The 14,124-nt window shown below is 42.3% G+C and overlaps 1 protein-coding gene and 1 non-coding gene across 3 annotated transcripts in view; both read right to left on the bottom strand.

Moving 5' to 3' along the window:
• Prep (prolyl endopeptidase) overlaps nucleotides 1–13,833 on the bottom strand; it is a 116,229-nt gene extending 102,396 nt beyond the window's left edge. The window contains exons 1-2 of one of the 2 annotated variants that reach the window (XM_004875077.4): nucleotides 13,385–13,833; nucleotides 8,512–8,586 (exon numbers count right to left, since the gene is read on the bottom strand). In XM_004875077.4, coding sequence (XP_004875134.1) covers nucleotides 8,512–8,586; nucleotides 13,385–13,429 — 120 coding nt within the window. In that variant the 5' untranslated portion in view covers nucleotides 13,430–13,833. Of the gene's footprint in view, nucleotides 1–5,161; nucleotides 5,286–8,511; nucleotides 8,587–13,384 lie in introns of those variants that run through there. The other variant, XM_087187922.1, reaches the window with a different exon arrangement.
• Nucleotides 4,469–4,574, bottom strand: LOC147824937 (U6 spliceosomal RNA). The gene has a single exon (XR_015441593.1). It is a non-coding gene; the product is annotated as a U6 spliceosomal RNA (small nuclear RNA).
• Nucleotides 13,834–14,124: the final 291 nt, after the last annotated feature.

Here is a 14,124-nt window from a genome sequence, read left to right as displayed (position 1 = left end):
TCCCTGGGGACTTTACTAAATCTTTTATATGACTGCAGCAGTACACCCACAGAGTGAGCAAATGTTTGGAGCTTGCTCAATCAAGAGTCCCTCTCTGGGCACACAGGTCCCTTGAACAAGGGACACAGGTCACTTGAACAAGGAAATCACTACGCCATTAGCAGTGTTGGGTGCAAAGTGGGACTTCCAGCCTTAGAGCCTTAGAAGGTATCTGGTTCCTGCCTGTCCCGTGCCTGGCCATCCCAGGAGCTGCCCTTATATCCTTGCCATAAATTCCCTGTTTGCCTAACTTGGCAAGGATCAGTTTCTGCTGCTTCCATCAAAAATTCTGCTACAGACAACAAGAGAAAGGAGATTTTTTAAAAAGGGGGAAAGAAATGCTTAGAAGAGATGAGTGACTTGGCATCAGCAATTTCCTCATACCTTTGACAATGATCCCATCCAGACATCAAAAGGAATTTGTCCCCTAAATACATATTTCAAGTTTGGGTTTATGAGATGTATGCTTACACACTGTAATAAGGTTCAATAGTCCCACAGGAGGTAACGCAATATTTGAGACATAAAAAGTCCTGGAGGCTGAGATAATATGGGGCAATATATAGTAATGAATGGATGGAAGGGTGTTTTCACAGGCCAGCCTCAAAGGTTGGATTCACAAGGTAGCAATTTAAAAAGATGCTAACCAAGAGCCTGAAGGTGGTCTTTGGACTAGTTTAATCCCCACATAATGAAACCATACTTACAAGTCACAGTTCCGTTCAAAAATCAATGGTGAGCATGTGTCTGTGTGCGTGTGTGTGTGTGTGTGTGTGTGTGTGTGTAAAACCTAGAACTCAAAAGGAAAATCCAGCTAACTTTTGTGAATGAAATAAAAAGATGAGTCTTTGAAGTTCAATATTCTGAGCAGCTAGGGGGAAAGTGTTGGAAGGTCTGTATCCCAATACATTTAATACCAAACAGCATCTTCATTACATGCAAAAAGGATTTAACACACATTTTCTCACATGAACGTTGTTATGCCTTATAGCTAAATGAAAGCTCAGGATTTTACTCTTCTTATAAATGAAGAAAATGAATCTCAGATTAGACAGCTCATATCCATAGAATAAAATAGAAGACCATGGACTACAAGTTGTGACTTCTGACCCCTGACCCCATCTGGCAAATACTCCAACATCAACATAGAAGCAGCATCAAAGGAGAGTATCATCATAGTATAAAGATCTACAAAGAGGATATTCCTGGTCTGTCGTAAAGCCTTCAAAGAACACAGTAAACCTAAACAAGATTTTAATACCTTTGATGTCTGGGGTTCTGCAGCTCCACCAATAAGCTTTAATGGGCATCTCTTGGCCTCGAGACACATACCACCTCTTAGTGGTCCTGGAAGTCCTGGAAGGAAGATTCCAATCTCCTGCTTCTCCTTTAGCCTGACAGTGCAGCTGCCTCACTGGGAGAGGCAATCAGAGGAACCTCAATTCACCTACCTCAACCAGAGCTCCTCCAGAGATGACCGTGGATCCATGCTAGGGAAAACACAGGTACAGGGAGGCCCTGGCCTAGCTACACCAGAACCAAGCAAAAACTTGCTACACACACCTAGGGTTAAGTTTAAAGGACAAAAAACAAAAACAAAAGTAAGCAAGCAACAGAACACTGATTTGGGGACAGAAAAGGAAGGGTGCCAGTGAAAGCAGGTGTTTATCTCCCTGAGCTTTGTACTCCACTGACCTCTATGAAATGATAAAATATCTTCATAGAAATCCTAGGTTATTAAATACCCTAGAGATGATCGGTCCTTTAACATCTAACTCTCCCCTGCCAAGAAAGAAAGAGTGTTGAGACAAGGGAAGAGGAGACATTTTCAGGTTTCTTACTCTGCAAAATCCAATTATTTCTGTTCTACTTCTCTGCCAGCTGATGTAATGGGGCCACCTTTAACCACTCAGTCAATGGGAGAATGGGAAGGGAGAGCACATAATGTCCCAGAAAAGGAGACCTACAGTGTATATTCCTTTGGTCCTCTCTGAAACAAATAGCAACTTTATCTTCTTGTTTTAGAACAAGTGATTATATATGAAAGTTTTTTCAGTTTTTCAGTTCTTTACTAATTCTCTCAGGAAACATGAAGAAAATGAAGTTGTTCTTTTTCTCATTCTGCCCAAGGCAGCTCTCAAAGAAAAAAACAACAACTAGTCATCAAATATATAGAGCTGATAGTCTACATTTAGTTAACTAGTATAACAACAGAGGCAGAGTTGCCAGAACAGAATTCCAGACAAAGCCCAACTCATCAGTTCATCACAATTAAGGTCCCCCCTCCCCCTCAAAATGTCTCCTTTCTCTGTATATGTCTTCTTCAGTAACTCAGTAACAACTCCTAGAATATTCAACTATGAGCATGAAGGCACAATAAAGCGGGGTAAGACAGCGAGATGAAGGTTGCAAGGATGTTGCTTCTACCCGGAACTTGCAGTGGCAAAAGCCAGCCAGATAAGAGAAGAGTTTATCAGGAAGGGGAGCAAAGGATGCAATGTGGACTGACTGGCAGCACATGGGTGAAGAGGGAAGGAAGAATAAATCCTAATATCCCCCCAGGATCTGAGATGCTGGATGAGAGTAATGTACACGAACTCCAAAGGCCCGAGAGTCCTTGCAGGGCGAGGGGGAGCAAAAGCAAGCAAGCAACAGAAAACTGACTGCAGCATAGGCAAGGAAGGCCACCAGAGAAAAGAGTTTATCTCCCTAAACTTTGTTCTCCACTACCTCTGTGAAATTACAAAATATCTAGAGAAATCCTAGGATATTTAAAAATCCTAGAGAGGATCAGAAGTCCTTTAACATTTAAATCTTCTCTGCCAAGGAAAGACACTGGTTTTGTTTTATCCCAGTGTCTTGGTAACTCAAGTCCCTGCAGCTCCCCTTGGACATTTGCTATGGGAAGAAAGTACCCAGACCACAGAGAAATTTAAGATGCTAAGATTATAAAGTCCGCCACATGCACATTACTGTCCGAGAAGGGAGGGACATTATCAGAGCCTTGTTAGTAGATTGGAGGCTTGAGTTACTAAGACATTGGGGTAGAGCATATCACACTTAGAATCTAAAATGTTTTTAATCTAGAGCTTTTCCTTCATTTAACTCTTGGTGTTTAGTTTGTTTCTATATTGATTCTTCCAGCATACGTTTCACAAAGGTATTCATTTAAAGTAATAATCATCTGGAACACTGTAATCTTGTACCTTCTTAATGTTCAACTATACACACCATTTCACGTTAGTAAGCAAGTATTATAACCCAACCTGTTAATATATTCATGGTGTTTCATCAATAAGTTACATTATGTGCAATGACTTAATTATTGTTGGAAATGATTACTTCAGTTTTTCACTACTACAAATGATACAAACCAGATTTTTTTCTAGATCGTCTTCTATTTTTCTTTTTCTTTTTTAAATGTAGTGCTGGGGATTAACTAAGGGCCCTACGCATGCTAGCTGTAAGTACTCTACCAGTGAGCCACTGCATATCCCCAGCCCTAGATCTTCCTGTGTGTGACAGTGACACTATTACCCTTCCAGTGGGCTTGAAATCTTCATTCTCAGATATCTACTTGTTGTTGCTATCAAATGGGTTTTTTTCATTACTGATGGTATATACAAGTACTGCTGATTTTATATTTATTTTATACCTAGTCACTTTACTGAACTCACTCATTCTAGTAAGTTTTCAATTATTTCCCTTGGGTTTTCTAGACACATGAGTGCATCATCATTAATGATGATTTTATTTTCTCCTGTACCAAATTTTGGTTCTTGTTTTACTGTATTGGTCAAAGCTTTGCAAGACATATAAAAATAACACTGACAGGGAACATTCTAGCCTCTTGTTTAAGTTGTCACTTTGCAAGATATTTGTCATCTTGTTCAAGCAGTTATTCTTTTAATTTTTAATTTTAATTTAATTTTAATCAACTAGGATAGCTATGTGACTTTATAGAATTTATTTATATTAACATTAAACTGTTCTTGAATTCCTGAGATAAATTGTGTTAAGCTACCAATTTTTATTTATATTTTTTACACCTGTAGCTCAGTGGCTCTGCAGCCTGCCTCGCAAGCACAAGGTCCTGAGTTCGATCCCCAGTACCAGAAAAAAAGAAAAATGAAAGAAAGATTTGATATCTTCATTATCCAACACATTAGTCATTAGCCACATGTTGGCTCCCACATACTGACAAATAGCTGATCTGTACTCACACGAGCAGTAAGTATAAAATACATCTTAGATTTTGAAAATTCAGTTGGAAAAAATAAATATGTTAATATTTTACATTGACTATGTAGAAATTATTTGCATATACTCAATTAAATAAAATGTATAACTGGAATTTATTCCACTTCCTACATTTTTTAATGTGGCTCAGAATAATTTAAATTACACATGCATTATGCACCTTTTTTTAAACAACATGGAATTCTTCACAGATTTGCATGGCATCCTTGCAGAGGGGTTATGCTAATTTTCTTTGTATCATTCCAGTTTTGGTATATACATGCTGCAAAGTACATTATGTATTTATTGGGCAGTGCTGGTCTACTGCTTCTTCTTTACAAAACACCTGTTAAATTCTCCTATCAGGGTTAGATCTGCTTCAGTGAATCAAATGAGTCATGTGTGATCTATAATTTGGAATATCTGCTATAAATAGGGATATACAGTTCCCGACAGTTTGAAAATTCACCCAGATTCTACCCCTCCCCCCTCCAGCCTATGTTTTTGAGAATTTTTGAAGTTACAAGTGTGCTCTGACATTCATTTGTAAAAGATAAAGCTTTAAATACTACGCACTGTCAAAACTGGTAGCATTTCTAAACTCAGTATAAAAGAGCTACAAAGGGTTCACACTTCTGACTTATTATTGAAAATTTAACAAACAGCTTTTTCTTTGTTTTGGAAGATATAGAAACATTTTTCTCTTCATACCAAGGTTTGGCTAACATACTTTTGTAGATACGCTTTTAGGACCATGGGTAGAAAATCATTTGTGCTGTATTTTTCCTTATTAAAAAAACACACCTGCCTCCCAAGCAACAAGGTCCTGAGTTCAATCCCTGGTACAAAAAAAAAAAAACAACAACAAAAAAACCCCACACACCTTATGCTGGGCATGGTGGCACATCTATAATCTCAGCACTCAGAGGAGTCTCAGGCAGGAGGATGGCCTTGAGTTTGATACCAGCCTGGACTGCAGAGTTAACTTCAAGGCTAGCTACACAGGAAGATCCTGACTCAAAAAAGACAAGACAAGACAAGACAAAAACATACCTTGGAGGGCTGAGGGTGTAGCTCAGTGGTAGAGCACCTGCTAAGCACGCACCAGGCTGTGGGTTCAATCCCCAGCATTCCCCTGCACACTCCCCCCTCCGCCCCAAAAGAAAGAAAACAAAAACACACCCAACTTTTTGATCTAAGAATGAAGTTTAACCCATTCAAGCCCAGATGATTCAATGCCCCCATTGACAAGCTTGTTTAGAGAAGTATAAGGTAGGTCATAGGATGCAGAGGGAAGTTACAAGCTATACACCCCAACACCTATAGCAGGCTGTCTGAACAGGTTAGCCTGGGGCTGGGGACTGGCCCAGGGTCCAGACACAGACATGAATAAACCCTGTAGTCTACATACCCAAAGCTATTACAAACCAGTTGCTGGGGACCAGGCTACTCAACTTAGGTGCCGCAGTCTTGAGGCCAGTGTCACTTGCTTTAGGAATAAGGAAATACGTGGGAGGCTGCATGTTTCCTGGCTGTATGGGGAAAGCTCATAATCATAGCTCCTAAGCAAGATAATATCTGCTGAGAATAATACAAAAAGACTGCAGGAATCTAGGTATGGGGAAAGACTTAATTCCCCATTAACTTGTTCCCTTTGTGAGGATTAACTTGTTCCTCATTTTTTACTGCCCCATTCTTACTGCAGTCACTGTTTCAGGAAAAGTACATAACCCCTCCCCCTGAGCTTCTTGCTGGCTAATAAAAGTGGGTCAACCACAGAGTTTATTGTCCATTAGAGGCATCCTCCTCCTGGTCCCCCTTATACCTTGAATATGTCTGTCTCTCTTTATTCCCTGTCACCCCCTCCTCCACAGGTATCCGAGGGTCTGATCAGCCCCTGGCACTGAGTCTTTTTGCTCTTATTTTATTTCTTTATTTTTGAGGCAGAGTCTCACCAACTTGCCTAGACTAGCCCTGAATTTGGGATCTGCCTACCTCAGCCTCCCAAGTAGCAGGTTTACAAGCATTTGCCATAGTAACAGACCCCTACTTTCATTTCTTAGTGTAACCCTAGAAATAGTTTCTGGGCTACTTGACTTCCACTCCAGGGTATTCACTCACTAGATGAATGACCTTGGGCAAGTTAATCACTTAGTACCTCAATCTCTTCATCTGTAAAGTGGGCAAGATAAAAAGATTTACTTCTAAGTTTGAGAATTAAATGAGATAGAGCATGCACATCCAATAATAAATGTATACTATAAAAAGTGTACCCTCCAACATTAGCTTCTATCAGGGCTTAATGTAGTATCACTAACAAAGTTTCATGCACTAATTAGAAGCTTAATATTCACTAATAAGTTGCTTTCCATCCATGGGACCTGTCACAGTCAACACATAAACTAAATCTGGGTCACTGTGATACTGCTGAATCACTCAATCACGAGCAGAGTCTGCAGAAATCAAAGTTGTACCCAACATCTCAGGCAAAGAAATCATCATGTCTTTGAGGTAATTTTCCAAGGGATGCAAAGGAAGTTCATTTTCTTCTCTGGTAGCTTCTGCCCACTACAGGATACACAGCTACCTATGACCCACCTTTCTCAGGTTCAATCCCTTGGGTCTCAGGTCAGTCCAATGCTGAACTATGAAGGTCATTTGTGGCCAATGAGGGTAAAAAACAATCTCACCTGTTCCCTCTGTTGCTGACCTTATCTGCAGAACCAGAGCCTTCACCATTCCCAAAGATACACATCTGCTCCTCACCTTGGAGTTTCTACCCATTTACTTTTATAACTCAATGCTTCTTAGAAGAAATAGTTTGAACCCAAATATCAGGCATTCTCATCCATGAGACCTCTGTCTTTCTGGAAGGGAGTTAGGGTAGAGAAAATATAGGATTGTAGCTAGAAGTGCAGATCATTAGAAAATCTCAACAGCAGTGCTTACTTCAGGGACAAAAGCTAAGGAAGAAGCTATAAAAGCTTCCACAATGGATGAAGGAGAAGATGCTAGTTGTGACAAACAGGTGAGGATGACAGACAGGAAAGCAGGTAAGCCAGTCCACAGCACAGAAGGAAGAGATGGCTGTGAAATTTTCTCCAGTAGAAGGAAGGTCTTCCTCCACTTTCTCCTCTGCCACACATCAACATGTCCTGGCTAAGCTAGTTGCCCTACTCCTTTTCTTGTCAAGACAGGGGGATCTTAATTCCTCCAGCCAGGTGCATGGCAGATCTGAACAGTCTTGGAAATCTGAATTCTCCAAGGAAGACTGGTGTAGATGGTGGCAAGGGCCCCGAGGTACCAAGCAGCGAAAGCACAACTTTTTGGAGGCTGCAGGTCTGAAGAGCATTTGACCTTTTCTTTTTTCAAATAGCAAATGTACTCAGACTCTAAAAAAGCTCATATAGAGAATGATGAAGATACTAGAAATAGTGTACATGTTCTTATGTACTAAAGTAACATGCAGTATACTTATAAATAAAAGTCAAAGAACTTGAGATGAATTTGTGGAACATTACTCCCCTTCCCAATTAAATTTAATTAACTATGTAAAGTATATAAAGTGATAAGATACACTGGAAGGAGGGAAAAAATATCCATGGGAACATAGCACTTAGGGGCAGCTTCATTAATGAAACGAGACTTTGCTGAACTCTTGAACTACTACATGCTTCTTCAAAAGAATAGAAAGTTTTATATGTTTTTAGACAGAACAGAAAATTTTCTCCTCCACCCCTTACTTCTATAAAATATAAAATTCTCTTATATTTATAATTTCATTTTTATTTACCTGTCATGTTAAAATCAATAAGTAACCAAGAATAGCATTTGGTTTTCAAGACCTGATATTTGGACAATATATAAGATTTTCTTTCTTCTGGGAAAAAAAAACTGTATTGGGCATATTTTCCTTCACATCAGTTTGCTCTAGTAAAATCAGTTTTCTTTCTACCTTTCCTTATAATGCTTTCAAAAACTTGGTTCTTTGGTGTCACTACAAACCATAAACATTACTCTGTACCTAGTTTTTTTTCTGGAGACTAAAACATTCATTTGTCTTTTTTTCCTATGAATCATTTGACAAAAAGTGGCGTTACCAACAAGTATATACTCTGTCCAGTAGCAGAAAACACAGGGAGACAGCAGGAAGCAAAAGCCATGGTCACTGATGTCTAGAATTTGGTGCTGACTATTAATGGTTGCTCATCTTTAATTATAAGGCCAAATTACCTTTGTCTGTTCACTGTCAGGGTCTTCAAGCCAAGCATAAGGGTCACAAATTTTATGCCCGTGATAATCTTGTACCTGTGAAAGACAAAATAAACGAAATTAAAATGAATATTTTCTGAAAGCGATAGGGAAATAGGAAAGAGACAGACAAAAATACTAATTGGCTCATTGGCAACATGTCTGCCCAAATTACAAGAACCAAAACTGGCAGGTTCTCAAAGGTGTCAAGACATTCTTCCTGAAAAGAATGTTTTCATTGGAGAGGGAAGACAGATGAAAGGTCAGAATGGGAAAGGGCTTTGTCTGTACAACACAAAACAGAGGGCTGCCACTGTGCTAAAGAAACTTGAAAATGTTTTGTCAGGCGCCAAGTTCAGAAGGACACAATGCAGTGGGCACGCCAGAAAGAGAGCCTGGGAGGGAGCCACTGTATGTGTACTTATGTTCCTGTCCTTGCTCAGCCTGCCCACGATTAGAAAGTGTCTCTTCAACACAGCATAAGATCTGTTTTGTTTTTAAGTCTAAATCACCCCCCCAAAAAGTTAATGAATATGCAGTATGATTCTGTGACCAGCTAAAAAAGCTAACCTACATGTAATTAAAACATTTTTACACTAAAATGTTTTCCTTTTTACATACTACTACGAAATGCCTTTTTTTATTGTTTACAACAGGAAGACACAAAAGCATCCCACATTTAGACTATCCTAATATTTGAAGAAATAAATATCTTTACGTGAAAAGAGCCTATTTGAGGGGAAGATTTCTGCAGCTGCCACCTGGAACTTCTGATTGCACAAATTCTGGGGCTTGGCTTCAGTAAATAGTTGAGGGAACTGGAAGGACAAGTGGGTCAGCTTGTCACCACTCTGCCTAAAGAAATTATCCAAAAGAAAACCATTAAGAAACCTCTCTGCCCCACATGATCAAGATTAATCCTATTAATTGAAACCATGTTGACAACGTCTTTCCAATCAAGTCTGTGAAAGATTCTAACATTCTGGTTATGGCTTCCTTGTACACAGACTGTCTGGAAAATTACTTCTATCTCAGATGAATTTTTAATCTGTCTCTTCCTTGCTTCGTTCTAAATACCAGAATACTTAGAGCTACTCTTTAGAAAAAGTACACGCTCCTAAAAAAGGAACATTTCAACATCATCAAAGTTCCAGCAATGGCCGCTGTCAGGTGAGAACAATCTCCCCAGCCTACCAGACCAGGTTTCTGTGTCTGTCCTCTCTGATGCCAGGTCAAAGAACTGGGAAATGCACAACTCAATCGATGGGCAGATATGATGGAAAGTTCTAAAACTGTTTTCACATTTGGCTGACAAGAACAAGGGACATAAACCTGAGTAAAATCTCTCCTGATAGGTCTTCATTAAATCACCAATTTTCAATCTTTAGCTGATCACCACTTAATGAAAACTTTTTTCTTCTCATCTGTAAGTCTTTTACATTTCACATACCTTGATGTGGTTATAAAATAGCTTACAATAACAACTTTCTTTCCCCTGACAATACAAAATCAGAATAATTTTAAGTTGTAAAGGATCTTCCAATCCAACATTTTAGGGAGCAATGCCAGCCACAAGATTGGGCCACATGCCCACAGTGGGCACACAACCAGACACCTTAAAAATGGCCTCATCCATACCTGGATGGGTAGAAAAATTAACTGGAAATCACATTAACTGTATGATTAAGTGAAGGTGTTACAAAGTGCCTGACCCAAAGTGATAAATATTTATTGAATATCCCTATAGGAGGGTTGTTGATATTCCTATTTAACAGATTGCAAAATGTAATTCAGAGGTTTATAAAGGTAAAGACCAACAGATTTACTATTTATGCAGAAAGTACTATGAGTTAAATATTGTGCCATAGTTTTCATCCACATTAACTCATTTGAGATTACACGTGGGCTGCCACCCACCTATAGCTAGTGCCAAAGCTTGTGGACCTAACACCCTGCTCTATCACTCAGCTTGTGAGCCAAGTCAGGTGTAAAACAGCAGGTGGACTCCATCTCAGAACCCAGTGGATCAGACTCCCTAAATGGCATTTACCATCTAGGAAACAGCCCTGTTTTCCAGACCTGGCTCTATTATCTGAAGGCGACTGAGGTCAGTTATTGAAAAGATATCTTTAAGCAGGACGAGGAACAGATTCTCTAGGACAATCCCAGGAGCCACAGCCCAGACCCTCCCCCAATTTTTCTTTTACAAGACCATACCTTACACATGGCATGATCTCACATAGCTATATAACTTAAATGCAACTCACACAGTATCTAATTATTCTAAGTTTGCAAACCATTCCTCACTTCAAAAGGCTTTAAAATAGAGACTCTGATATATAGTACTACTTAATCCTGTTTCAGATTTTACCTTCAGGAGAAAGGGTAGACTCAAACACACAGCAGGCAGACCCATCAGAGCTGGTCATGTCCTCCTCCCAGCCCCATCCAAGCTTACCCATCTATGATCACAGTAGCCTGCTTACTAACCCACCTTCCACAAAGGACCACACTTGCTTTATTTCAGTCTTCTTGTCAGGAAAGTCCTTTCTCCCTTATCCAACTTGCAATCTCCAGGCTCAATTATCTCCTTCTCCTAACGGAAATCAGTCCTAGTCTCTTCTCTGTTCTCTCACCCAGCACCCTTCCATCAGCTATGAGCCCCCTGAGGCAGGCTTGAGTTTACTGATGTGAACATAGAATGGTCAATGGCACTCCCCAAGAAGACCCATGGTTTCCAAATTCTGCCCAGGAAGGCAGATTCCACCAAAAACCTTTCATGCTCCAACTCCATAATTCCCCAGGAGACTGCTGAGCCTGTGGCTGAAAGATGCTCAAGTGAAAGATAGACAGCTATAGCAATCTCCAGCACATGCTGGTGGGAAACAAACCCACCCTCCAAACCAAAGGCTACAATTTAAGCAAATGCATAAGTTAAACCTAGTAATTAGTAACCAGAACCTTGCTGCAGGAAAAGATGTGTTTAGGCTAAGAAGGCAGTGTAAATGCACCAGGAGCCACAAAAGAGAAGCTGGACCTGGGCTACATCCCCTCACTCATGAGGCTTAGGGTTATCTTGAACTTTTTGGATGAGAAGAAACTAAAGAGCACTAAAATCCACACCACAGGGCTGGGGATTTAGCTCAGTGGTTCCACTGCCTGCCTCGCCATCACAAGGTCCCGAGTTCCGTACCAAAAAAAAAAAAAAAAAAATCCACAACACAACCTTCTGAGTTAATGATTTGAAACCTTTTAGATGTCTTCATAAAATTCCTACCTAGGGCCAGGGATTTAGCTCAGTAGTTTCGCCGCCTGCTGCGCAAGCGCAAGGACCCGAGTTCGAGACCCTGTACCAAAAAAAAAATTCCTACCTAACCCTTTCAGATATTGTTAAACAAAAAGGAACTACAGGGTTTTTGGTACCCAGAGTGGGGTTAAACTAAACAAAAAGCAACCTCCCTTAAAAATTTAAAAAAAAACAAACACCCAACTGTACTTATCAAATCACAGTGTAGTGCTTTATAATTTTTTATTCCAAAAAATCGAGTGTCAAAACTAGAAACAAGATAGTTACCTGCCTTGCTGGTTCTACGGCCTGGCAAGCTGCAGAAGTAGACCCTTGTGTGAATGGATGCATGACAACTTACTACAGCAAGCAACTTAGCCCTATGGTCAGCCCTAGAGTCCATATATAAGGTGCAAAAACAGGGAAGAGATCAAAGTGACCCCAGCAAGGAGTGACAAAACCAGAACTAGCACTCAGGCCTTCTTTCTTAATCCATCCTCTCTTGTTCCAGCAGGACCCCTTTCCTCCCATACACATGGGAAACAACCCTTTGGACCACAGGAAGAGCTTCTCGCACTGTTAGGGGGAAAGTAATAAGCAAGCGGCTTAACAGACTGCGGAACATGTTAACCTGATGGCCACTGGTCAAAAAACCACGACAGTCTCAGAGCCACTTGGAAGTCTCAACAATATGTCCTTTAACACCTCAGCAGCCTTTACCCCAATGTGCAAATACAGTGGGTACAGACTTCCCGTTTAAATAAGGTCAATACAAACAGGAGAAAAACTATTATACAAAAATGCTTCTACCCTAATTCTATCTCAAGTAATCTGAGAAATGTACTAAGAGAATCATGACCACGATGTTTGGATTCAGTCCAGCTCTTATAATGCCAGCCTAATTTTTACACACACACAAAAATGATGTTTATCCAGAATTTCACTCACTGGATTTCAACATCTACCTCGAGCTCATCTCCCACTAGGCAAAACCTACTCATTTTGAAAAGGGTCAGTCTGGCCCATGCTGTGCCTTCTCCACCTCTGCAGCCCTCCAGCAACCAAACCCTGCGCTCAGCCCAGGGCAGGTTAGGTTTAAAACGAATGAATGAGCTCCAACTCTGAGGACGTCAACATTCTAAGTTCTGAAAGTTTGCTTTCGCTTTTCAATCTTGCATCATCTCACACCAACACATGGACCAACACATGGAAACACAGTACTGTACACTTTCTCCTACCACCATATTTAAACCAAAAGGCTTCTCTAGTCAAAAAGCAGTGACACTTGCTGTCTCCTCGCTCGCTCACGGCGCCCATGCCTACCCGGGCGTCTGCCCTTGATCCCCAGTGATGTTAGGGAGCGGCCAGGCGGCTCCCACAGCCCGACAGAGGCCGCCCCCGGACCCCGCGGCGGGGAGGAGACCGCGCTCCCGGCCCGGTTCGTGCAGACAAAGGCCGGGGGAGGGGAGGGGAGGGGAGGAGAGGGGCGAGGGGAGCGGGGCTGCGGGGAGAGGGGCGAGGCGCGGCTGGCGGCGGCTGCCGGGACTCGGGGAGCGGCAGGGGACTCACGGAGGTCTCGTCGCGGTACACGTCGGGATACTGGAAGGACAGCATGGCCGGGGCGCGCAGGGGCTGCGGGCGCAGACGCGAGGCCCGGGCTGGCCGCGGGGCGAGCCGGGACGCGGGCAGACGGACGGACGGATGGCTCTGGGCCACGGGCTCACGACCAGCCTGGTGGCCTCCGCGCGAGGATGTGAGCCCGGCAGGAAGCAGCTGTCGGCACGGCCGCGAGCCCCTCCCTGGCGGGCGGGCCTAACAGCGGCAAGAGGGAGCGGACTCGCCGTGCCCGAGCTAGATCCGGCGCACAGCTCCCTCTGCAGGAGCGCCGGCCGCACGCGCCCGCCCGCGGGGACCGAGAGGGAGTGGGAAGGGAAGAGGAGTGCGACCGGAGAGCGAGCCTCAGGCTGGGCCTGCAGCCGAGCCCCGCAGCCCCTTCGGCCTTCGCTTTCCCACAGCGCAGGGGCCGAGGTGGGGGCTTTTCCCTCTGCCCTATTGGTGGCCTAATTTCCACGCCTGCGACTCTGGTAATCACCGACAGAGAAACGCATTGCCCTCCACCCCAGCACCCCTGGTGGACACCGGGTGGTTCGGCAGGAGATTGTGGAGATGGCTTGAGGTGTTCCCTGGACAATGGATAACCCCTTATTTGAGATTTGCTGATCGAGAGGGGGCTGGGGGAGGACTGCAAATCTTCTATTTATCCCCCTCTGACCTTCCTGCCTCTACTGCTTATATATGTTCAGCACCTA

This window comes from Heterocephalus glaber, unplaced genomic scaffold, assembly GCF_053883595.1.
Source record: "Heterocephalus glaber isolate CG9 unplaced genomic scaffold, H.glaber_assembly_v1.0 deba00001523, whole genome shotgun sequence".
Taxonomy (NCBI): domain Eukaryota; kingdom Metazoa; phylum Chordata; class Mammalia; order Rodentia; family Bathyergidae; genus Heterocephalus; species Heterocephalus glaber.
Note: the sequence above shows the minus strand (reverse complement) of the source record. Positions and strands in the feature narration are given on the sequence as shown.